This window comes from Chrysoperla carnea, chromosome 2, assembly GCF_905475395.1.
Source record: "Chrysoperla carnea chromosome 2, inChrCarn1.1, whole genome shotgun sequence".
Lineage (NCBI taxonomy): Eukaryota > Metazoa > Arthropoda > Insecta > Neuroptera > Chrysopidae > Chrysoperla > Chrysoperla carnea.
Genome location: NC_058338.1, coordinates 43,242,500 through 43,266,771, shown reverse-complemented (window position 1 = coordinate 43,266,771; position 24,272 = coordinate 43,242,500). Strand labels below are relative to the sequence as shown.

General features: G+C 29.2%; 3 protein-coding genes across 3 annotated transcripts; 2 read left to right on the top strand and 1 right to left on the bottom strand.

Annotated features, from left to right (window-relative positions):
* The first annotated feature begins 1,433 nt into the window (after nt 1-1,433).
* Nucleotides 1,434-5,051, top strand: LOC123291675 (argininosuccinate synthase). The gene is made up of 5 exons (XM_044872041.1): nt 1,434-1,692; nt 2,593-2,838; nt 3,500-3,907; nt 4,490-4,730; nt 4,865-5,051. Exons 1-5 carry the CDS (start codon nt 1,525-1,527, stop codon nt 5,020-5,022), a joined length of 1,221 nt encoding a protein of 406 aa, XP_044727976.1. The 5' UTR covers nt 1,434-1,524; the 3' UTR covers nt 5,023-5,051.
* An 89-nt stretch (nt 5,052-5,140) lies between these two features.
* LOC123292705 (zinc finger protein 354B-like) lies at nt 5,141-8,314 on the bottom strand (the record flags this gene model as incomplete). Its single annotated transcript, XM_044873418.1, has 3 exons — nt 8,177-8,314; nt 7,115-7,249; nt 5,141-7,036 (listed from the first exon to the last, which is right to left on the bottom strand). Coding segments are annotated over exons 1-3 (2,169 nt in total), but the record flags the coding sequence as incomplete, so codon positions are not given.
* Nucleotides 8,315-9,188: 874 nt separating this feature from the next.
* LOC123292704 lies at nt 9,189-23,486 on the top strand. The gene is made up of 11 exons (XM_044873417.1): nt 9,189-9,599; nt 12,106-12,243; nt 12,309-12,500; nt 12,595-12,736; nt 14,221-14,414; nt 15,488-15,631; nt 15,750-15,964; nt 17,494-17,662; nt 18,230-18,528; nt 18,651-19,714; nt 21,349-23,486. The coding sequence occupies exons 1-11, from the start codon at nt 9,189-9,191 to the stop codon at nt 23,010-23,012; spliced, it is 4,632 nt and encodes a 1,543-aa protein (XP_044729352.1). The 3' UTR covers nt 23,013-23,486.
* The last annotated feature ends 786 nt before the right edge of the window (nt 23,487-24,272 follow it).

Genomic DNA, 24,272 nt, shown 5'->3' with positions numbered 1-24,272 from the left:
ACCTTTGATGAATAAGTACTTCATTTAATTTAATAATTTTTTCTAGCTTTTATTTTATTTAATTTTCATGTCAAGTCTTCATATCCCTTAATTTTGAATAAAACAACGAAAAAATAAAAATTTAATTTAAAAAACTGAACTTCAATTGATTTATTGATGCTTTCGCCGAACTTTGGTACACATACCAAACTTCTCTTAGATTAGTTCATCATCCTAATTTTTTGGAGAGAACTAAATCAGCTCACAACTGTAATAAATGTATAGTATGATGATTTAATTTATTCTCTGAAATCTTTGTGCCTGAAATTTTCTAAGCCCATCAACTGGTATGTGTTGTTATGTATTCGTTGGACGTATTCATTCACTTTACGGATCGCTCGCAAGTCTAACTTGCCAGAGTTGGCCATCCATTGACTGATTGGTCCACCGAGCAAGTCTACAAATCCATCTAACAAACTCGTCAATCATAGATAGTTGTAATGATGCTTTTTATACAATAAACAAGTGAAAACAAACAACTGACTGAGTTAATTGTTGAAATACCATGTATAGAAAGTGTTGATGACGCGATCGTATTTCGTATGTCTGGGTTTGCTATTTAAATTTCGATTCAGTATTGGAAAATATTGGCTCCAAAGTCAAAGGCGAGCGAAGTTAATCTCGATATGTATGAGGCGCAATCTAAATATTTGCCACTACGTACCCTCGTTACGTCCTGATCACTGGGCAATTTTGACAATTGAAATCAAAAAAGCTTAACATTATGTCGACGCGTAACGAAATCTTAAAACATAATTTTATAAGCTTCAAGATGCTAATCATACTACATTAGAGGATGGATCATCGCTCTACACCTATCCCTAATTGCAAATCCCTTCCCATACGCCAATACAAATGTGCCAACTTACAAAAACAGCAATCAACACAATGTTTTCTGCGGTGCATACTATTCTTGGACGATTCCAATAAATATTGTCCTGTTTCCAACGCACTTAGTTTATGAAATCTAAATACCCGACGAACGTGAATTAGAAAGCGTAGTAGATCGTAATGGACACGTCAACAAACCAATCGTTACATTTAATAGAAAATCATTGTGTCAGCTAAAAATATAAAGACAAATGATATTGCCAACGATAACTCTATTAATCGTCCACCTCGTCTTTTTTACTTTTGTTTCAGTATCAAAACAGTTGCATCGTTTTGAGACACTATTATGTTGGACTTTAGTACAAACATAACAATATACTCGTGATTTTTGATCACACTAAATATAATTTAGAAAATTATGTAAAGAAAACTACTCAAAAAGTTATTTATTCAAATTGATAACAAATTATTGTTTAAAAAAATGTTAATTGTTAAACAAAAAATATAATTTGTTTTGTAGTTAATCAGCATTAAAGATAGCACTCCAATGATAACTTCAACCAAAGGTTAAAATCATAGTCAAATTTTTGTTCATTCTAAATACAAATCTTTGACTCTTAAATAAGTAATAGTTGTCTTATATACAGCAATAAAATGAGTGAAAAAGTTGTTTTAGCATATTCTGGGGGATTGGACACAAGTTGTATTTTAAAATGGTTACTAGACCAAAACTATGAAGTCATCTGTTATATGGCCAACATTGGCCAAGAAGAAGATTTCGATGCGGCAAGAACAAAAGCCCTTAAAATTGGTGCATCACAGGTAAACTTTTAAAAAAATTTGTAAAATGAATTTGTTGACATTGATGCACAGTTAATGAGGAGGACAAAATATCACTATACTCGAAACGCAGTCGTTGTAAAAATGTTTTTAACCGACGATAAAGTCAGATCACTTTTAGATGTATAATGAAAATACTGTTCATTTTTTTGAGTGGAAAATCTCTTTTTGGCAAATCTCTCTACGAACTTAGTAATATGAATTGCATATAAACTTTTATAAAGCGATAAGACTTTAGAGATTGTAGAGTCCCCCTAAAAAGTGTTGAAAGCAAACCGACCACTTTCAAGTCTGGCAATATGGATATATTCTTAAACTTGGATGACCTCTAAAAAACCCATAAACAAACTTTGGTTCGCTAATTTTACAAATTCAAAGACAGCCAGCGCCTGCAGTAATTTGTAAAGTGAATTGGCTCAAATTTGAGAGAACGGACGATGATTGATGCTTTATTACTTTTTTTTTTCAAAGATGTAAATATGGATTCAATCTGAGACTCAAAGTAAAACAGGTGTCTATAAAATTACTCATTCGGATTGTGAAAAAATTCACTTAGAACAGGTTCTGTGGCAAATTTAAATTTGAAAAAAATGGTAATAGAAGACGTTCGAATCGAAAAATCTTTCATTGTCTAACATTTATTAAATTCACAGCACAAAGTTGTTACTTTGTAGATCCTCAATTTTCTTATCCAAATAAATCAAACAATTCTAGTTGATTAGCACATCCCTCCCGATGTTAAAAAACAAGGTATCACATTTTAAAAACAAAATAACATCACACATACCACAAAATTACAACAAATACTAGGTTAAACCAAAGATTCATTTTGGCACTTAGTTTTAACTTTGTTTGCTTTTTAATTTTTTTTGTTCATAATAGGTTATTATCGACGGATTGAATGAAGATTTTGTAGAAAATTTTGTTTGGCCAGCTGTACAAATGGGTCTGATATATGAAACTAGATACTTACTCGGAACATCACTTGCTCGACCTTGCATTACTAAAGGATTGGTGGCTTGTGCGAAAAAAGTGAATGCTAAATACATTTCCCATGGTGCTACAGCTAAAGGAAACGATCAAGTTAGATTTGAATTAAGCTGTTACGCTCTTTGGCCAGAGGTTAAGGTATTTAAAAATTAGTTTAAAATTTAATTATTAAAATAACACATTCACTCGTTACACTGGACAATTCCAAGTCTGTACTCTGTACATCTCGGTTTTAATAGGATATGAAGGAATTTTAATATACATAGTTTGCTGTAACTAACTACATTAGGAATTGACATGGAGGCGTGGCTTAAAAAACATGTCGGAAAGTAACTTACACTTTTAAATGTTTAACCCACGTGATACTTATTAAAACAATTATTAACTAACTATATTAAAATTATTCACACACAATCAAAGATTTTGTAAATTAATAAATTAGTGCGCCCTCTTTGAACAGGAGTTATTCAAACTACACAATCAGGTAGTTCACCTTTTCATTAAAAACAGACTAAAATTCCCACTGAACTGTTACAAGGAAACTAACAAAAGATATTTAAATATCTTCTAAAAAAACTAGGTGGTAATTAGGTATCAAAGTCAGAAATTAAGTGCTCTGTAACTTATACTACTCAATACTGAAAGAAGTGTGATGCTAGGCAACGCAATGAAAATAATAATGAAACGATGAATGTTAAGGAAACACAATTAGGTGCTTAATAAACGAAACGTACAATCTAATATTGGCTTTGGAATTGGCCTTAATCCAGAAATCCGATGTTAATGCTAATAATTTCAGATCATAGCACCATGGCGCCTAAAAGAATTTATAACTCGTTTTGGAGGCAGGCAAGATTTGTTAAAGTATGCAAAAGAAAATGGAATACCTGTTTCAGTAACACCAAAAGAACCATGGAGTATGGACGCAAATATTATGCATATAAGTTATGAATCTGGAATACTTGAAAATCCAGAAAACATTCCTCCAATCAATTTATATCAAATGACAAAATCTCCAATTGAAGCGACTAATACACCACTACGCCTGACTGTCGAATTTTCAAAAGGATTACCAACATCCATATCCACAGTGTATAATTTAGTTGTCACCAAACCGTTGGAAATACTTTTGCTTTTAAATAAAATTGGAGGTGAATATGGTATTGGACGAATTGATATAGTGGAAAATCGTTTTATTGGATTGAAGGTATTTTACTCCTTTTCATAATTTATTTTTCACTACCGACTTTACCCTATTTAGAAACTTGCACAGAAATTATGACATTGATTTTGTGTTAGTTTCTTCCCAATAATTAAATTAAAAATCACGCGTGTTTATTTTAAAAATAAATAGAGTAATAATATAAACTTTAACAATAATTTTATGACTTAGAAATTAAATCTTATACGTAATATACATCTTCTCATCATTTATTTTCTTTTTTACAATACGATAGTTGCCAGTTTTCGAATTTGCCATATTAAAGATCAAATGTAAAACTAGACTTGATACCATAGCAAAATTTGCAAGTAAAATTAAAATTGATAAAAAACGAAGAAGTTAAAAGTATTCAAAGATTGTTGCCCATCTCCTTTTAGCAAAATAAAGCTTTATATGTAATCTCGCGTCACTAAACTATATCTCCCTCTTTGTTTAATTAGGAATTATAAACGTTCATATATTGCATACTACTAAAGTATTCTACATCCAGTGAGAATTCTTCACCTGAAGTTATAAAAACAAATTTGATCAACATCCATATTAAGACAAAACATATTTTATTTTCAGTCACGTGGTGTATATGAAACTCCGGGTGGTCATATTTTACAAACAGCTCACTCGGACCTTGAAATATTTTGTTTGGATAAAGAAGTGTTACGCATAAAGCAGTATTTGAGAGATAAAATGGTTGATTTTGTTTATAATGGATTTTGGTTTTCTCCCGAAGCAGAGTACACTTCAAAATGTCTAATAGAATCACAAGTTAATGTCAATGGAAAAGTTATCGTTCAACTCTATAAGGGAAATGGTTTGTATTTTAAAAGGTCTTATTTAAATTGCTTTCATAATCGCCTGCAGTACTTGTACCAATAGAAGAATAACAGCCTACGGCTTATTTTTGCATGATACAAACCAGAAATTGAGATTTTATTTATTTTTCAGTTCAAATTTTGGGTCGCTCTTCCAAAGTATCACTGTATAACGAAGAACTTGTATCAATGGATAAACATGGTGATTTCAACCCCGAAGATGCCACTGGATTCATCAATATTCAAGCTATACGATTAAAAGAATATAATCGTTACAAAAACCAATTATAAAACTCAATAATTTTTTTAAATAAAATATTAAAATATATTTCGAAAATTAGACTATACATCATTTTTTAATTTACGATTCGATAATTTCTATTTTAACATTATTTTGAATGGAAGAATAAATAACATCTTGGTCATTCATTAAATTCTCATCATTTTCCATCAAAACAATATTTCCCTCCGACATTTGTATTTCAAATACGTTGCTTACATCATCCACAATTACATTTTCCATTTTCATTACTTTATTATAATTTTCGATTTCCATACTATTTTTCGCTTCATTCGATTCTACCATTTTCGCCCCCTCATTTACTATATCAGTAGATTTCAAAATTGTACCATCATTTTCATTCAATATAACAATCTGATCATTAAAAAATTGAATTGTTTGATTCGGCAAATTCGTTAAGAAATTATCATTCACATTTTGAAAATTTGTTTTTGGTTGTTCAATTTGTTTTTCCACATTATTTTGACCCTTATTTTGATCGTGAATTTTTGCATGCCTTAATAATTTTGCACGAGATACAAACCGTTTCGAACAGACTTTACATTCAAATGGTTTCACACCTGTATGCGAACGTTCATGAATTCTTAGATGTCCACTTTCGTAATAACATTTTCCGCATACATTACATTTATATTGCTTGTCACCTTTGTGATATTTTAAATGCCTATTGAGTTCCGGTTGTGACATAAAAGAATTTTCACACAAATCACAAGGAAATTTTCTCGTACCAGAATGAATTTGTTCATGTCGTTGTAATTCAGAGTTAGAATAATATGCTTTATTGCAGAATTTACACACAAATCGTAAACCAAGCTCGTGTCTTTTCGAATGTAATTTATAACTAGATAAATTTGAAAATAATTTATTACAAACTTTGCAATTAATCGGACCTTCCTTTGTATGTACAGTTTTTTCATGGTTACGTAAATCAGATATTCGAACGTAGCTTTTACCGCAATATTTACAAAGGAATGTCGTCTCTTTAGTATGTTTACGCTCATGTTCTTTACACAATGTAATAGTAACAAATTTTTTATCACAATATTTACATTGAAATGGCCTTATACCAAGATGTCGCCGCTGGTGTAATATAAAATCATATTTTTGCGTAAAAGCTTTTGAACAGGGTGGACACCATAATGCCCCTTTATAATGAACAGAAGATAAATGACTTTGGAGTTGTAGATAGCTTTTAAATTTATTGGGACATAAATTACATTGTAAAATATAATGAGTATGCCGTAAATGAGATTTAAACATTTTTTCATTTTTAAATGTCTGCAAACAATGTTTACAAATAAATTTCTCATCAGAATGCTCATTTTTGATATGTTCATTTAAATTTTCTGTACAAATCAAACAATATTTGCACACAAGAGGTTTATTTGATTGTTTTAAGGTATTTTGTTCTTCTTCTATTTCACCATCGGAAAAATCATCAACTAAAGTTTCGTAATTATGAAATCCGTCGAAATGATTTGAAATGTGTACTTGAAGTTGATCGTATTTAAGAAATTGTTTCAAACATAATTGACAGCTTACAACACATTTATTTTCGTTGAAATTATTGCTAAACTTGTTGGGACTAAAATTTAGTTTACTAAATTCATCTTCCGCTTTTTGTGTTTCAATCTGTACACTCTTCTTTTGATCTGATTCAATGAACTTATCATTATTTACAATATTTGTACTGGTACTTTGAGCCATAATTTTTGTATCATCTAGGTTTAAATTTGAATTTGAAGATGAAATATAACTAACGTCTATTAGATTTAAAGGCAAAGGCGCATTGATTGAACTTTGTTTCTTTGGATAGAGTACTACTTCATCTTTTTCGTTATTATTAATATTATCTTTCAATTGATTACCGCCATTTTTATTGACTGGAAGCACTACTACACTGTCATCGCCATTATTAAACTGTTCATCAAGAGTGAATACTTGAGTACCATCTTCTTCCACACATACCAACTGCATCTCATCATGGTTTTCATCGCAATCATTCTAAAACCAAAATATAAAACCAAAATATTGTTTGTGTAAACCAAGTCTATTTTTTATGTAGAAATATGTTTTACTTACCGAAGTTTTTATATTTAAACATTTACGTAAAATTGTTTCTGTTTCAATGATCTGCGAACGAAAATCATAAAATTCATCAATTTTTCTCTTGCATAAGAAACAAACTACATTTGGTAAGCCATCATGGCACGAGATCTAAAACATAAAATTTAAAAAGGAAAAATTAGTTACGAATCTTAAATTGCATAATGACTAATACAAATTTTTAATTGAAGGAGTCCAAATGAAATTTGGAAAGCATAAATAGTTTACATAGCACGAAAAAAGATTTAATATCTCATTGCTCAGAAACGGAAGAATATAAAACATGATATAGTTTTGGAATCCTCAATCCTGGTAGTTTCTTACTACACCTTTATTCAAAAATAATAAGATTTACATTGATTTTGGTTTTTTTATTTTTTCACTTTCGAAATATTAAATTTTATGTGGCTTTTTGCTGCGAAATAAAAAACGAAAAGCTCATCTTATTAGAAGTCTGATTCATGGTAATCGTTTTTATTTGCGAATTCAAACCGGAATCTTATACTTTGTAAGGCATAAATTGTTCCGTTTCCAAGTTTAATTTTTATCGACATTAGTCACGAAAATAGAAATTATTGATTTAAGCCATATCTAATCTGAGCTTTAATTATTTTTTCAAGTCTTTCAAGTATCATTTAGTCCCTCATAAAAAAACTATCCAGAAATTGGAAAAAATGTATTATTCGATATAAACCTTCTCAATCAATCGATTTTGACTGCAATAATATACTAGGTGTCCCAATTAAAATCCAGCTGAAAATTTTTTTAACGTAGATCTTTTGAAAAAAATGACCCAAGTAAAAGTTGTTCTATTTGAAGGGAATTAAACTCTCACAGAGGCCTTAAGTTTTTACTTGCAATATAGTTTAAAAATCAAATTTGTGGCCGGTAGAAGATAGAGCTAATGTAGAAAAAGTTTTAATTAGGAAGGTATTCCGTATAAAATAACAACTTTTATTGGACACATTTTTTCGTCAACTTTATTCAATTTCTACGCAGTAAAAATACTTTAAATATCTTTTCGTTGTAGTAATTTACCTTGATTGAACTAATTTTGTAAACTTTTTCTATGAAAGAATTTTGATTTTCGCCCTCGTTATTAAAATTTTGGAAACACATCATCGAATCATCAGTTCTTAAACACAATCTACATATTTCATCATTAATTTGTTTCATTTTTTTATTATATATAAATATTTTATTATCGAGCTGCTTCACATTTTTTTAAATCAAAAAATTGTTTCGTGTTCGTTGTTATTTACATAGACCTAACCTCAATTTTAAATACGTTAAGGGGCTATAGTCATATGAAGATTATCGACATTTTTTTAAACAAAGTATTTTATGTTAAAATGACCTGAAAATTTGCATGCATGTTCAAAATGATGTTACAAAGGGCTAAAGACTTAAATTTTGTAAATTTTAATCAAAAAAAAATTTACAAATCTATGTACCGATCCTATGTGAAGTTATTATTTTTGTTAATATTTTAAATTCGTGTTTATAAAATGTGAAAACCAAAGTCTTAAAAATTTATAAACTTTGGTTCGTGTATTAGGACTATTATGTGCTATTCAGAAATTCGTGTATAAACTATTAAAATATTTTTGGTGACAAGAGATTATTATTTATTTATGTAAATTTATATGTAAGAGTAGATTATTCGATTTTAATGTAAGTTATGGTTTTAAATCAGACCAGATAAAAATTTTGCATTTTGCACAAAATACTTTCAAAAAGGTTCGTTTCCATAATGCCAAAATGTATATAGGTAGCTTTATATACATGTTTTCTTCTCGACGCCAGATGTCAGCAATAGGAAAATAACATGGCCGCGCCCATATGATCAAGAAATATCGTTACCCCTTAAATAGATGTCACACAATTAACCCAACAAACGTACCAAAATTTATATATGTTTTGAATTTTGTGCTTTTTTTTATATGAATAGCAACTTTTTGTGAGTAAATAATGTGAATTTAGTTTTCAAGATAATAAATTAAAAAAAAAAAAGTATTAAAGTGCCTTTAATTGGATTTATGCACAGAAAATGAGTAAAAGAAATCAATTTAAAGTGCCAGTATCAATATCAAACACAACATCGAGTTCTACAGATTCTTTTAAAACTCCACAAGTTCGTCAACGTAAAATATCTTCATCATCATCAGATCAATCGTCAATATGTTCAAACTCATACATACAATCTTCATCCAAAGCAGATTCACAACATCAGTTAGATTTAAAATACAATGATTATTTACGTGCAAGATTAACGAATAAATTACTGAAGAAAAAAATGAAAGAAAGTAAAGATTTATTAAATGAACAATCAATACAATTAGCAATGATCACGAAAGAATTAACAGACTTAAAATGTCAACTTGAAATCCAAAAGGAAAACAGTTCTTATTCAAAGACAATCAAATGGAAAATTCATGAAAATTCAATAATCGCCAAAAAAGTACTAGAAAATCTAAATAAAAACTGTACAAATTATAAAGAAATGCAAGAATATTTTAAAATAATGTCTAGTCAAATGCCATTAAATAATGTGGATTTAACTGGATATAATAATGAATTATTTTATAAATCGTTATCAAATATTAATGAGTTGTTAACCAATATTTCAAATAGTTTTGCAACATGTCAAATTAATAAACTGCAAGGCATTTTTGAAAAAATTAATATAAAAAATGAACAATTAACAAAATTACACAACGAATGTTTAGAACAATTAAATTTTACTGCAACAAATGTAATTATTAATGCTACTATTCAATTAAGTATAGAATCCAAAAACGAAACGGAGCCCTAGTTGTATTAAATCCTATTTAAAATAAAACGGAAATGTAAGTTATGTTTTATGATCGAAATTAAATAGGTACATATACATAAAAACAATAAATGATTCGGCATGATATTAGCTTTACAGAGAAGCTAATTTTATACCATTTGTGTTTAAATATGAATTTTTGCCTAAAGACACCGTAGAGCTATTTCGAATAGTGTGAGTGGTGTGGACACGATATTTATCTGAATGATTTGAACGAAAATGTGGACATTTGCAACTTTTTTGTGCAACACCTCTATTTTGTGTTTGCCACACCTCTATGGATGGTTTTCTGTGGCGATATGTGAAATCGGTAAATAATGCCACAGGCATAAGACTTGTATTTGTGATATCTTGGGAACTTGGGTTAAAGATTTTTATGTGAATTGATTTAATGTCAACTCTCTGCCCTTTTAAGTAGATATTTCATGCTAACAAAAATATGAAAAGACAAAAATTCCAATTCAATAAAAATCATCTCAAAATAAAAAGCAACTGACGAGGGGGTAAATATGAGCTTAGTGCTAGAGCTTTGCTGCTCACGAATGTACTGTGTATTTCAATTAAAAAAATAACTTGAAAAACACCCGTTAATTATTTAAATAAAATTAAGACAACAATTTTTGTATAATTTATTTTTAAATATATATTTTTTAAATTTTTATAACATTTTTATTTGAATAAATAATATTAATTCTTATTAATTGGTTTATCGCATAGTTTTATTTCAGTAGTTTCCATGGTAACGGCGCACGATTTTATCAATATCATCTCGATCCGCGGCTAAAACCAAGGCTAGAGAAATTTACTTTCTTTTTATTTATAGGCAATTTTATTACAGATATGATATGCAAATTACATACTGAACAAAATAAAATCTTAATATTATTTCTCCAGCCTGTTTTTTCCTAAGAGGTACATTTTTATACCTTGAGTCTATTTTTCGTCATTAGCCGCACGATAAGCTTTAAAATGAGGGATAAATCATGGAAATTGAGAAAGGAAGATCTTGTGATGTTATAGAAAAACAGGCTAATTTATGGATGGAATTTTTCGAATAAAACTAGATTGATTTTGTGTGGATATGACTCAGTAATCATCGGTCGAGATCCTCGTAAGAGATATAACAATGTCACCAGCTCCCACTCGTCTCTCAGAAGCGAGGTTGTCTTTTTCTTCATAACTGCGCAATTTCTTCAAAAATTATTTAAAAATTTGTTTTTGCAGCTACACCGTTAAATAACACAAATCGAAAAAAATGTTTCAAATTAGCATCTACATGATCACTTCAATTATATGTTTAATACTTTCTATTTTTCATAAATCTGTCAAATTTACCAAAAAATAAATAAATAAAAATTTTATCGATTTCTAACGTTAACTAACATGAATCGAAATAAATGTTTCGAGTATATTTAAATTTTTTTTTAGCATAGAGAATTTGAATCTGTACGTAATATAAAATGGGGTATTTCTATTTTATTTAAGATTTTAAAATTGATCCTGCCAAAGATCAAGGGATGAACGATGGAGATTTTATTTTCGTTTCATTAGAAAGATTAAAAAAAATATTGAACAACAAGGTTTTTCTTGAGATTAATTTTTGAAAACTCTGTATAATAACAATAGGAGTGTACATGCAAATTTTCCCTATTTTATATATAATTTTCGAGAAAATCGAACCAAAGTTTTGTCGATTTTTGTCAAAAATTTACGCCCTCACGGGTAAACAGTGATGTTTACGAAAAGATTTATCAAACAAAAGTTGTTTCTTTTTTAATAAGAAACATTTAAACTTTTGTTTTATCTCTAACTGTTTACAAGATGGGTCCTACGAACCCAAGGCCTAATTTACCTATGTTGCCCATGTACGAACTCAACCTCACTTTTTACGAGCACGCTATAAAAATTTCAGCTCGATATCTCTTTTCGTTTTTAACATGAAGCTTATAAGGTTTTTAAGTTATCGTGATGTCGGTCGGACAGACAAACTTGTGACTAAAATTAGTTTACCTTGATATATATATTTCATATATACAGGGTATAAAAAGTTTAAAGCGCATGTTGAATATTGTTGACATATTTTTTTGTATCATTTCATAAATGTCAAAACATATAAAATAATTTTAACTTTCAGGTGTTGGAGGATGAAAATATTAAGATGAATCAAAATCTTAAAGCATCTTTGATTTTGAATCAGACAAATGCTTTAATTCTGAATTCAATTGAAAGTTTTAAAAACAGTATTCTATCTACTTTTTGGCATAAGTTTATTGTATGAAATCCAACTTAAATTCGGCAGGATACTTTAAAAGCAAAAAAATTGTTGTTTGTTTATAGATTCATGAAGGTGCCAGTTTAGATTCAAAACAAGTATTAAAAAGTGTTGTTCAATGTGGTGGTGATATATTTCCAATACAATATGAGCTTGATGGTGAAAACGCAACATTTATTGCACGAAATTGTTCAAAAGCAATTGAAAATCTATGTGCACGTAATTTAGTACTGAAGTATGCCGAAGGGAAACCACCGGTAGGGTACTTAAGCATATTTTACAAACTATTTGTAAATTTTAAACAGGTTTAAAGAAAACTTTTATCTACTAATGTTTTCTGTTTTCTTTTAGGCAGTTTTGAGTATTCATGTGAATAAAGGAGTTCCTAATCAAACAACCTTAAATATTCAAGATGTTATTACACAAGTAATTAAAAAAAGATATACAAAAGAAACTGGTGTTTTAAATTTGGAAAATTTCGTGGATGATCCTGGTACAGTTTAGTACTTATACATAGTTTATGTGTTACAAAAATGGGCATTTTAGTAGCATTTATGAGGGGGTCTCAAAATCCTAAATTTAGCGTGACGTATTTTATGAACGGCCCCTAATAAAAAAGTCCGATTCATGAATATGAAATTTTCCATTTAATCGATCGGAAATTTCTTCATTAATCGCACTTTTTTTTTATTAAGAAATGTAAATCCATACTAATATTATAAATGCGAAAGTTACTCTGTCTGCCTGTCTGTTACTCTTTCACGCCTAAACGGCTGAACGGATTTTGATTTTGGTATGGTGATAGATGATAACCTAGAAATGGTCATAGGCTATAAATAATCACGCCATCGTTCTTAGGGGGTAGGCAGTAGGCAGATAACTAAATTGAGTTAGTGATTTTTAGTCGTTTTTGTTGGGACTTTTGCTCTTTCACGTCTAAACGGCTGAACAGATTTTGATGAAATTTAGTGAGGTAATAGATGGTTACCTAAAAACGGATATAAGATCAAAATGATCACGTCATCGTACTTAGGGGGTAGGAAGTAGGCAGAAAACTGAATTGAGTTAGTGATTTTTTTATGGTTTTTGCTGGGAGTTTTGCTCTATCATGCCTAAACGGCTGAACGGATTTTGATGAAATTTAGTTAGGTGATAGATAGTAACCTAGAAAAGGATATGGAATATGGGGGGAGGGGTGAAAGTGGGAATGTTGCCCAGCAAAGCGGGTAGTTCACAGCTAGTACTTAATAAAACAAAGTCCAATTCAATCAATCGGAATCATTCCTATCTATTTCGATTGATTTTCTATTCTTGAATCGGGCTTGTTTATGAGAGTGTATATAATACGTACTGAAATGAATATAAGTGTTTGAATTTAAATTCAAATAAGTTGAAGTTGAAATTAGGATAAATCTAATGAGTTTATGAAAGCTAACATCTTAATCGCATAGTTTAATTTTCCATAAAATTAGAAACATATTATATTACTTTTCATTTTCCGTTTCATTGTCAGTATTGCTATCAAAAAGTGTGGATAGAAAAAAACTTGAAAAATAAATCCTATTTTAGTACATAAATCCACATTTTTTAACATTCTGATAGAAAGTAATTGAATAAATCGTGAAAATTGAATATAAAATTTTTTTATATTTTTACGTTTTGATGTGTTCAGAATTTGTTTACGCTTTAAAAAAAATCCCGTATTTTGGCGTACGATGACTGGACGAACAAACGATTAAAGTAAAAATTATGATTTCATTTATAAAATACGATGAATCTCCAAAGTGTATTTAGCTTGAGATAATAGACTTCTTGATTCTAATTTTCATGTTGATAAATAATTATAAAAATAATTGAAATTGTTTCAAGATAAATAAAATAGTTAGTTTACTTAATCAAAAAATGATTAGTCTGACCTTCCAAAGTCATACCCACCACACCTTGTGAATATTTATTTAATCTGAGGTAATTTTTTAGATTTACGCAACAAAGTTTTCTGTTCAATCAGTCAGCACAAAGTTTTGATGTTCGTTTTATCGTTAGCGAATGAATTAAATGTGAGATGTTTACAATTAAATAATAATGAGATATCAAAAATTGACGGTCTGGAAGTGATGACTTATATTTGGACCTTCAAATTACTTCATTCAATTGACTTACGGAATAATTTAGTAAATAAATTTTCTTTTAATTTTTAGAAAAATTTTATTTTTAGATATAGCGCTGCACACATCCTGTTAGTCAATATTTTCAAATTGAAGAAACTGGTTGGGTGTCATAAATACTCACAACTATTTTTTTACACGATAATTCCAAAAAACATCCTTTGTTTTTGTTTTTTTTTTTTTTAATTTATTTAAAACATCCGATTCAAACTATACGATTCAAACTTTCGATTGGCAGCACACTTTTAAAATACTTAAAAAAGCAGAAAAATGTCATGTTTCCTTAGTAAATCATGCCCTTATTTTCAACCCTTTTTCGTGAGTATTTTGAAAAATGAAAAATAAATTTTTCGATACATTAGTTATGAGCAAAAAAATTTTTTTCCATTCTAGTTAAGTGATGTGAGACTGGAACGATAAAATGAGCGAACTTGACTTGTCATCATCTTGTGGTCTATTAGTTATCGAGTTATACTTTAATAGCCCAGCAAAATAAATATTTTTATGCTTAAAAAATTCAAGTGAAGTTTTTTCACCGAGATTGTCTTTATTCGAATGCAAAAAATGAACTATGAAAAGTCCATTGTAAAATAGTGTGCGCAAACAAAATGTTCAAGGTCAAAGGTGGCGAAAAAAGATTTTTTTCATTTTTAAATAAATTAAAAATATCTTGAGAACTATTGCTTCTACCTACAGATATTTTGTAGAGAACCTTTTCTATGTAAAATTTACAAACAAATTTTATAATAACTCAAACTGCGATAAACTTTATTAGAGTTTACGAGATTTAAAAAAAAAAATATTTTCGCCATCTTTGACCTTGAATTTGCGCACATAATTTTGCAATGGACTTTTCATAAGAATTTTCTTGCGTCTTGGAAAGATAATTCTTGTGTTAGAACTTCACTTGGATTTTTTAAGCAGATCGACTTTTTTATTGTCTCATTTCACTGGACTGTAAAAGAAGCAATTATAAATAGTATAAAGTAACGTGTTCAGCCTATCTCTAAATTTGTCTCTAATGTTTAATATTATTATTAGATTTAATTAAATAAAGTATTAAATTTTTAATTTTTTAGATCGCTGACATTTCAGAACTGAATTTGTTACAAAAATTTAATATTACTGAACTTTGGTTAGATGAGAATCCAATATGTAATGCATATGAAAATTACGAGTATGTTTCGAACGTAAAAAAAGTCTGCCCAAACATAAAAATATTAGTAAGTGTAATTCTACAAGGGGCCTATAAATTATTTTAAAGGACATTCTGTATTTAGCTAACACTATTTTTGTGAGTATGACTTTAATATTAAAAATGTTCCTAATTTTACTTTTTAGGATGGTGAGGAACTATGTAAAAATGGAATACCGATATCTCGTAAAAATTTTTTAATAAAATATTCATCAATAAATTTAGTTGATCAATTTTTGGAACACTATTTTAAGCTATATGATACAAATCGTGAATCGTTGATTGATTTGTATCATTCAGAAGCGTTGCTATCGTTAACTTCATCATTAATCCCAAATCAAATTACATCAACAACTGAAAAGTAAGAAATTTAATGTCCTGAATCGAAGGTATACTGTATACACCACAAATATCAAAAATTTTATCTTTATGTTTTGAAGTGCCTTTAAGACATCTGATTTAAAAATGTATGCATTTCATTAGATTCTCAGCCAATATTGATTTTAGAAAAGGGAGATGATTGTAGAAAATAAGGATTAAGAAACGGAGAAAAGCTCGACTTGGAATTTCTCCAATCAACTTTCGGTGGAGAAATTTTTTCTATTTATTTTTATGATACTAAAAACTGAACGCCGAGTAAATGTGTATGAAAACAAATATTTCTTTGGCAAGCTTTTTTATCTTTGTACGACAACGCTGAATAGCGCTTTTTCTAGATCAAAGAACAAGCTCCATGGTCAAAGAATAATATCTGTTTTCGTGTAAAATACTCGGTGTTCACTATTTTTGGAGTCGGAGCTCACAAATTTTACAATCTAACTTATAATATATTTTATTTTGGGTCCCGAAGGGGATATATTTTAACAAAATGAATAATCTTTTGGTTCAAAAAAGGGGTTACCTGGAATGTTTTCCGAGACTTTTGAAAATGGGTGATTTCATAGATTTTAAGGTGCTCTTTTCGAATTTCCCTTTTGCTACCTCGTATCTTTCAAAAAGGTCGCCAAATTCGAAAAATGGCATCGAAAAGTAGTTTTTTGACGATATATTCTTTCCGAGTCATTTTACGAGGAAAATATCTATATACAAAATTAAACTGGAGAAAATTTCTTATAATATTATGTCTTCATCATTTTTTTTCATAAATTCAATAGTTTTGGCGTACGAGCGCTGCAATGTGTGGTGCTGTGATTATGCTGAATAACTCGTTTAAACAAGCTAATACCTCTCTAACATACCTCTCAAAAGTGGTATGTTTGCTTTATGATAATAAAAGTCAATTTTTCATTAAAGTTTTTATCGAGTTACTGCTCATAAGGTATCATATATTTATCGCTTGATACGCAATAGTTAATTGCCTGATATTCACTAAAACATTAAAAAAATAAAATTGTTAACAAATTGTCTGTCCGCAGAACTCAATAGAATAATTAGTTTGCGTTCATTGAGCCATTGTTTCTAATAAAGGAAACTGTTTTATTTGCGAAAATCTACTAACGGATGGTGAAGTAGCTGAAGTTAAGCAAAAAGGATTATAGCTACATTTAAAAAAAAACGCGCCGCTCACCCTACCTCAAGTTGGTGTGGAAACGAGCTATTCTGCGAAAACGCGCATTAAGTAAAACTTTGTGGCGTTCGTACGCTGAAACTATTGATATAAATTCTGGGAAATTTTTTCTGGTTTAATTTTATAGATATTTTTTTCGTAAAATGACTCGAAAAAAGATTTTATAAAAAAACTAGTGCAAAACTAGCAAAGTGGAAATTCGCTGCTTTGAAAAAATTGTGGATTTATGTTTGGATTTTGACTCGAAATGAGTTAAGGGCATAAAAAATGCTATAAGTTCTCTAGTTCAATTCTGTTCTATTGTTCTATTCCTTATTTTATAGACTTGATAAATTCCAAAGAATTAATCGGAACTTATTAAATAATAAGGATTCCAAAAAGTATGAAAAGTTTTTGTATCATTCTCGAGAAGATATTGTGAAAATTTTATGTAAATTGTCTGCCAGTGAACATGATTTGTACTCTTTTACTGTAGATGTATTATATCATGTGGTAGGTAACATTTTAATTTCTATTTCAATTTGTTTGCAATATTTATTAAGTTAGATTAGGTTATATAGGCTGTGCACGAAGGCCATACTGAGGCTATAGAGCCCATTGTGATACCTTATATGTCTTTTACCACCTTTTCCGATGATAATTTCATTTATCAGCTCCTCAATTATTTTGAGAGACTGAGTGTACCTCCTTCATGCATATACAATGCACTACACCAGCCCAACTCAACTATTAAATTAATTTTTGTTTTGACGGCGGGAATCGAATCCGCTACCCTATGCTTAACGCGAACGGAATTGGTTACACTTTAAGCTTTAACCAACTGCTGAGCTTCTAGAGTTGACTATTAAAAATAATCTAAAATAAGAGGATAACATAAAATGTATCCGAGCATTTTAGAAAAAAAAGGAAATAAATAAATAAATAAGCTGATAGATAATCATTTTTATTAATTAAAAAAATTAAAATTGTATTGAATGTGTAGAGATATCTCAGTAAATGTTGCAATCAATTCTTTTTGTACTTTCTGAGTATAAACTGTAATAAAAATAAAATTTCTAGGATAAAACAACTGTAATTTCAGTAACAGGAGTTTTTCGAGAAGGAAGCGATAAAGAAAAATACGATTCTAGAAATTTGTTAAATTTTTCTCGCACTTTTGTAATATTAGCAGCAGCGGATGGCGAATATCACATTGTCAATGAACAATTGTTTATTTCAAATGCTACAACGAGTCAAGTAAAATTGGCTTTTCAAAATCATAACGAAATTAAACCAAAAACTTTTACCGACGAAGAACAATCATGTCTAATAGAAACAATTGTCAAAATATGTGAAACTGACGTGGAAATTGCAAAAAGGTTTTTGTTTGATAAATGTAGCTCACAATTTAGTTAAGAGGCAGTATTTCCTCAATTTTGAAAAATGCCTGTTAACTAATTTGTGAAATATTTAAATAATTTTTTTAATGAAATTATTGTAGATTATTGGAAATAACGAATTGGGATCTGAAGTCGTCAATAAAAATATTTGTAGATCAAAGTATTCAGCAACTGATGACGTCATCAAGTCCACCAACATCATCTGACAGTAATCCTTCTTGGCAAATTTGTAATCATATTCCAAATCAACCTGTTGGATTTTCAAATTCATTTCCAGATCCATTTATTGCTGCTCCTCGTCCGCCTATTGGAATTACAATTCCACCCATTGGAATTGCAAATTCACCCTTTGGAATTACAAATCCACCCATTGAAATTCCATACACATCTTCTGAAATTATTCAAAATACACATGTTGAATTTTCAAATCCATTTCCACATCCAACCGTTGCTGATCCGCATCCACCTATTGGAATTGCAAATGCACCCATTGAAAATCCATATCCACCATCTGGAATTCCCTATCCTTCTCTTGAAATTTCAAATTCATCTTATGGCGTTCCAAACCCAAATGATGGAAACATAAATTCATCTCTTGGATTTCCAAATCCATTTTATTTATCGCCTCAATCATCCCAAATAACAAGTACGACAAATGAATTTGTCTCAGGATTACTGGAAGATGATGTTCTGAACAAAAATCAAAATATTATTGAGAACAATTCTGAAAAATCGCAAATTGTACCCGTGTCAGTAAAAGAAATGATTTGTGATGTATGTTATTTTTATAGCAATCATCGGAAAGATTGCCCAAAACATCCAGAAAACTTGGAAAAAAGTCTCGAATCGAATACCAACACATCAATTGTACAAATGTATTCGTTTATAAAAAAATTAGAAATTGAGTCAACACCAAATAAGTTTCCAATAAAAAACGTCCCCCAAGAAGCACAGAAAAAAAATAATTCTCGACGTAAACGAATAAAATGTACAAAATGTCAAAAGCGCCATTTTTCAACAACAATATGCACTAATATTTTAAATTTAGTATCACCTTCAACTAATAGTAATAACATAATTAATATTAATAAATATGGCGAAGAAATCAATTGTGGTAAAGATAAAAAACTTGATGAAGTTTCAACAAAAATGTCATATAATACAGGTATGTAATTTTTCCAAGAATGAAATATGATCGATCAAGAGCGATTCGGATTAATATCTTAAAGGTTTTATGACAAACTATTTCCCTAATCACGAATATGAAATAGAAAACATTATCTGGTGCATCTTGGGATAATTATGCTCTGGTGACCTAATGGGCTTACTGCCTGAGTTGTTAAGATGTCTAGGTCAGTAGGAAATCCAAAATCATCCATAAAAAGCGTCCAGTGAAACAAATTAGCTACTGTATAATATTAGATGGAATTTTACCAATTATTAACCCCTAGGAAGGAAAGAGATCTTAGTGTGGCTTATGAGTTTGTGTTAGTTCTCAGACATCACATATTTAGCAAAATTACATCTATAGAAAATATATACAAGGCAATGTTAGTTTTTGATTTCTATTTTAAAAAATTCCTTAAATTTACACAATTTTTTGAAACTACCTTACTTATTAAAAGCCTTGGAATGAAAATTTATGACAATGGGTTTTCATGATTACTTGGATGTTTAAAAATCAGGAAAAATTGTTATCAAATGTTTTACCATAAAGTGTGGGTTTTATGCTTTTAGCGTCTCAGAGAACAAGTTATCAGTTTCAGTCAGACAACTTTCATTTCCCAAACGACCAGATACAATTTGGGTTGTTGACAATTGACTTGAAATGTTAACCACAAAAAATGGGTACGTGTGTATGTATGGTAACCTGTTAGTGTAACCCAAATATTTTTATTTATATAAATTTTTTGGATTAGAAACTCTCGTAGACGTCCTCAGAAAGCCTAACAAAGTTTCATCACAATCTGATAAATAGTTTAGAAACGAATAGAACAAAAACAGAAGACTTACATACATACAAACATTTATTTTTAATATTTATTAGATTAGATAGATAGAAAATAATGCAAGTACCGATACTCAACACTGTCTATGCAGAGTATTTCAACAATTAACTGATTTAGCCAAAATCGTTTAGTAATCAGTTTAGTTAAATTCAACAGCCACAGAAATATGGAAGGGGTAAACTTGTAAATCTTGGTGATAAATTATGTTATAAATGGACGAAATTAAGCCAAAATTAAAATTTTTCGATATCTACCTCAGTTTTCGATATATTGAAGAAATCATTATTCAAGTTGTCTACTCTATTGAGATGCCATTCATTTTACCAAAAATATCATCGTAATCAGTAATTTAGGAAAAAATAGTAAAGATGAAATGGATCACTTTTGAGTATTACTTTTCCAATTTTAACTATTGTATATTATTTTTCCATATTAATACCAATAAAATTATGATTGATATTCTTATAATCAAAAATAACACAAAATTTTGGGGGTCTTTAAGAGTTTTTAATTAATTTTTGGATTTAAAAATTAGTTTCAAACATAAAAATTCGAAAAATCAAATCTATAAAAAGAAAAGAAAATTTTTTCCGTCAGCAAAATTATTTTATGGGAAAATAAAAAGAAAAAGGGCATAAAATTTCCCCCCTATGCGTTTGCATTCTAACTCGTAAGATTTTTTTTGATGTCACGGAATGCATTGCAAATTTTACTAAAGAGAATTTATTATTTTTCCCCATGACTTATCGTGTAAGTACATCCTAAAACATTTTAAATCACTATTTTTCAGATTCATCAAATCCACTTGAAAAATTTATAAAAATAAAGTCAGATAGTAGTTCTAAAGCATTCCAAAGAAACTCTGAAAACACTGATAGTACCAAAACAAATTCTAAGAATACTGATCTTCATAAAAAAAACCAAAATGTCTTAAATTTAAATAACGGGAATATAGAAAAAGCATTAAAAGGTAGTTCTGAAACTACTGAATCTTCGGAGGCAGAAAAATTATCTACGACCGAAGAACAAAAATCGGAAAGTAGTTCTCATATAACTTTTGAAAAAAGTACCAAAACTGATCTTAAAATAGAAACAAATTCCAGTAATACTAGGCTTGTTACAAAAAATCAAATAGACTTAAATTTAAAATCAAATAACGGAAATAAAGAAAAAACTGTACAAAGTAACTCTGAAACTATTGAAATTACGAAGACAGAAAAATTATTAAAAACTGAAGTTGATGCAAACCAAAAAATCGAAAGTAGCTTTAAAACCGAAAGGAATTCTAATAATATTGGCAACAATTTGAAACTCTTATGTTGGTATTGTAATAAACCAAACCATGATGTATTTGAATGCCGAAGTCGTAAAAGACATATTAGAGAAGGAATTTTTGATTTCGAAAAATTTTTTGAAACTCTAAAAACAAAAAGTGCTGTAACAAACACTACAACCGCTGACGTTCAAAACATTACTGAAGCAACATTAAAATGTAGTTCTGAAATTATTGAATCTATAAAGATAGAAAAAATTGAAGATGAAAGTGAAAAACAAAAATCTGAAAAAAATAATAGTACCAAAACAGCTCTTGAAACCGAAACGAATTCTAATAACACTGGTAAAAATTTGCAACCCTTATGTTGGTATTGTAATGAGGCAAATCATGATGTATTAGAATGTCAAAAGCGTAAAAGAGACATCGAAAATAGAGTTTTTGATTTCGATAAATTTTTTGAGACCCTAAAAACAAAAACTGAAGTGCCAAATACCGAAAAAGCATTAGAAAGTAGTTCATCTACGGGAAACCAAGTTTTAAAGTGTACAAATTGTAAAAAAGAAGGCCATACAAAAGAGTCAGTCGAATGCATATCGCAACCTAGTAAAACTGATAAAAAATTACATCCTATATGTTTTTATTGCAACAAGAAAAGGCATAAGCTACTTAATTGCGAAAAACGTAAAGTTGACATTTTAGATGGAATTTTCGATGACGATAAGTTTCTTAAAAGTCTACAAAAATTTGAAGCGGAAAATAGTTTTAAAATTTCAGGTGTCACACAAAAGAAAATTTTATTATGTGACTTTTGTTCATCAGAAGGACATACACAAAGTTTATGTAATAAATTAAACGGAATCGTGACAGAAAATTTAAAACAACTTGGTACACTCGACCCTTTTCACATGAACTCGAGTGGCACTATAGTTAAACAATGTGGTTACTGTGGAAAACTTGGACATTCAAAATATTCCTGTAAAATAATAAGAGCAGAAATAATGGTGATTGCAACCGAAAATGTAAATTCTGAAACTTTGCAAAGAATGTTGGATACAAACACCTGTAGTTATTGTAAACAGAATGGACATATAAAACGTCAGTGTGTTAATTTTAAAAAGAAACTGCTTAAGCATATCCAGAGGATGGCCTTGGTTAACATCCCAAGACTTGATTACTGAACAATCTGTTAAATGTGTATTTAGGAAAGTTTTTTTTGTAAAAAATTGTAAACTATTACCGCATCGTTTAATATCATGAAAAGGAACCTTAGGTATTTCTTTACGAACAGCTGAAAATTGATGGATCTATATTTAATTCACTATAGACTAAAATTAAAAACTGAAAGCTCAAAGCTTTCAGAAAACGTGATGAGGTCTTTTCTAATGGCAAATGTTCTTCAACCCTATTTCAGATATACTAGTCATTTTTCATTTGTTTGTAATTTTCTCTTTGTTTGGGGTTCTAGTAATGGGTGAACTCTATATTTGATGTGAATATATTTAATCGATTGAGATTTTATAATTAAATAAAATAAAGTGCACTCGCTATTCTTTTTCGAAGTCTACACTTGAAATGAAACAAAATATATAGTATAATTTTTTTTAAAATTAAGTTGCGTTCTCGTTTAAAAATGTTGATCATATAAATTTTTTAATAGTGAATAAAAATTTGTGTTTAGTAATTTGATACCCGCCCCTTGAAAATAAATATGTTTTAGTTAATCTGCAAATAATTTTGACCATATATAATACAAATCGAGAATCAAAAATAAATAATTATCGAGGAGTTTTTAATTTTTTTCAAATGTTTTCTTAACAGTTTGCTGTTTAAAATTGTTTTTTTTTTTTATTCAAAGTTGGTTTTTGATTTTTTTTTAAATTCAAGGAACACCTCTAATATTTACATGAGTTTACATGCCCAAATGGCACGAGCTAGTTTTTCAATTTTAATAATAAGGGATACAACGAGCTATCAGGTATAGTTTAGCTCTAAATAGAGGGATTTAGCTAAACTAGCTTTTGTACTAAATAGCTACGTTTATGAAAAAGTTGAAATTTTGAAGTGTTTTGTTTTAAATAAACTTAAAACGGAGTAACAGATTATACAAAAATTTAGTACAGTGGTACTGCTTTATCAGATACAATTCAAATCACATGGCAAACATTAAAAAATGTTTAGAAGTTTGGAAGTTCCACGATTTTGTATATATCTGACATTAGCCTAGTCGATGTCTGCCAAGTCTATACTATTGGTAGATTTGTTACAACAACGTTGAACCCGGTTGAAATTTCACTTCTTTTTTTACTTAATAGACTGTATAGCAGTGTTTCTCAACCTTTTGCGAACCGGTAAATACCTCAAAAAATTACACAAACCGGCAGTTTCTTCTGGAATTTTACTATTATAAAAAGTTAATACCGTAGCGTACTAATCAGATG

Bases quoted from the DNA above. Each gene is read 5' to 3' on its own strand.
- LOC123291675 (XM_044872041.1), top strand. From the start codon at position 1,525: ATGAGTGAAAAAGTTGTTTTAGCATATTCTGGGGGATTGGACACAAGT. The intron at 3,908-4,489 runs GTATTTTACTCC...TTTTATTTTCAG, and splicing joins ATCGTTTTATTGGATTGAAG to TCACGTGGTGTATATGAAAC. The intron at 4,731-4,864 runs GTTTGTATTTTA...TTTATTTTTCAG, and splicing joins TCAACTCTATAAGGGAAATG to TTCAAATTTTGGGTCGCTCT.
- LOC123292704 (XM_044873417.1), top strand. From the start codon at position 9,189: ATGAGTAAAAGAAATCAATTTAAAGTGCCAGTATCAATATCAAACACA. The intron at 12,501-12,594 runs GTAGGGTACTTA...GTTTTCTTTTAG, and splicing joins ATGCCGAAGGGAAACCACCG to GCAGTTTTGAGTATTCATGT. The intron at 17,663-18,229 runs GTAGGTAACATT...TAAAATTTCTAG, and splicing joins TAGATGTATTATATCATGTG to GATAAAACAACTGTAATTTC.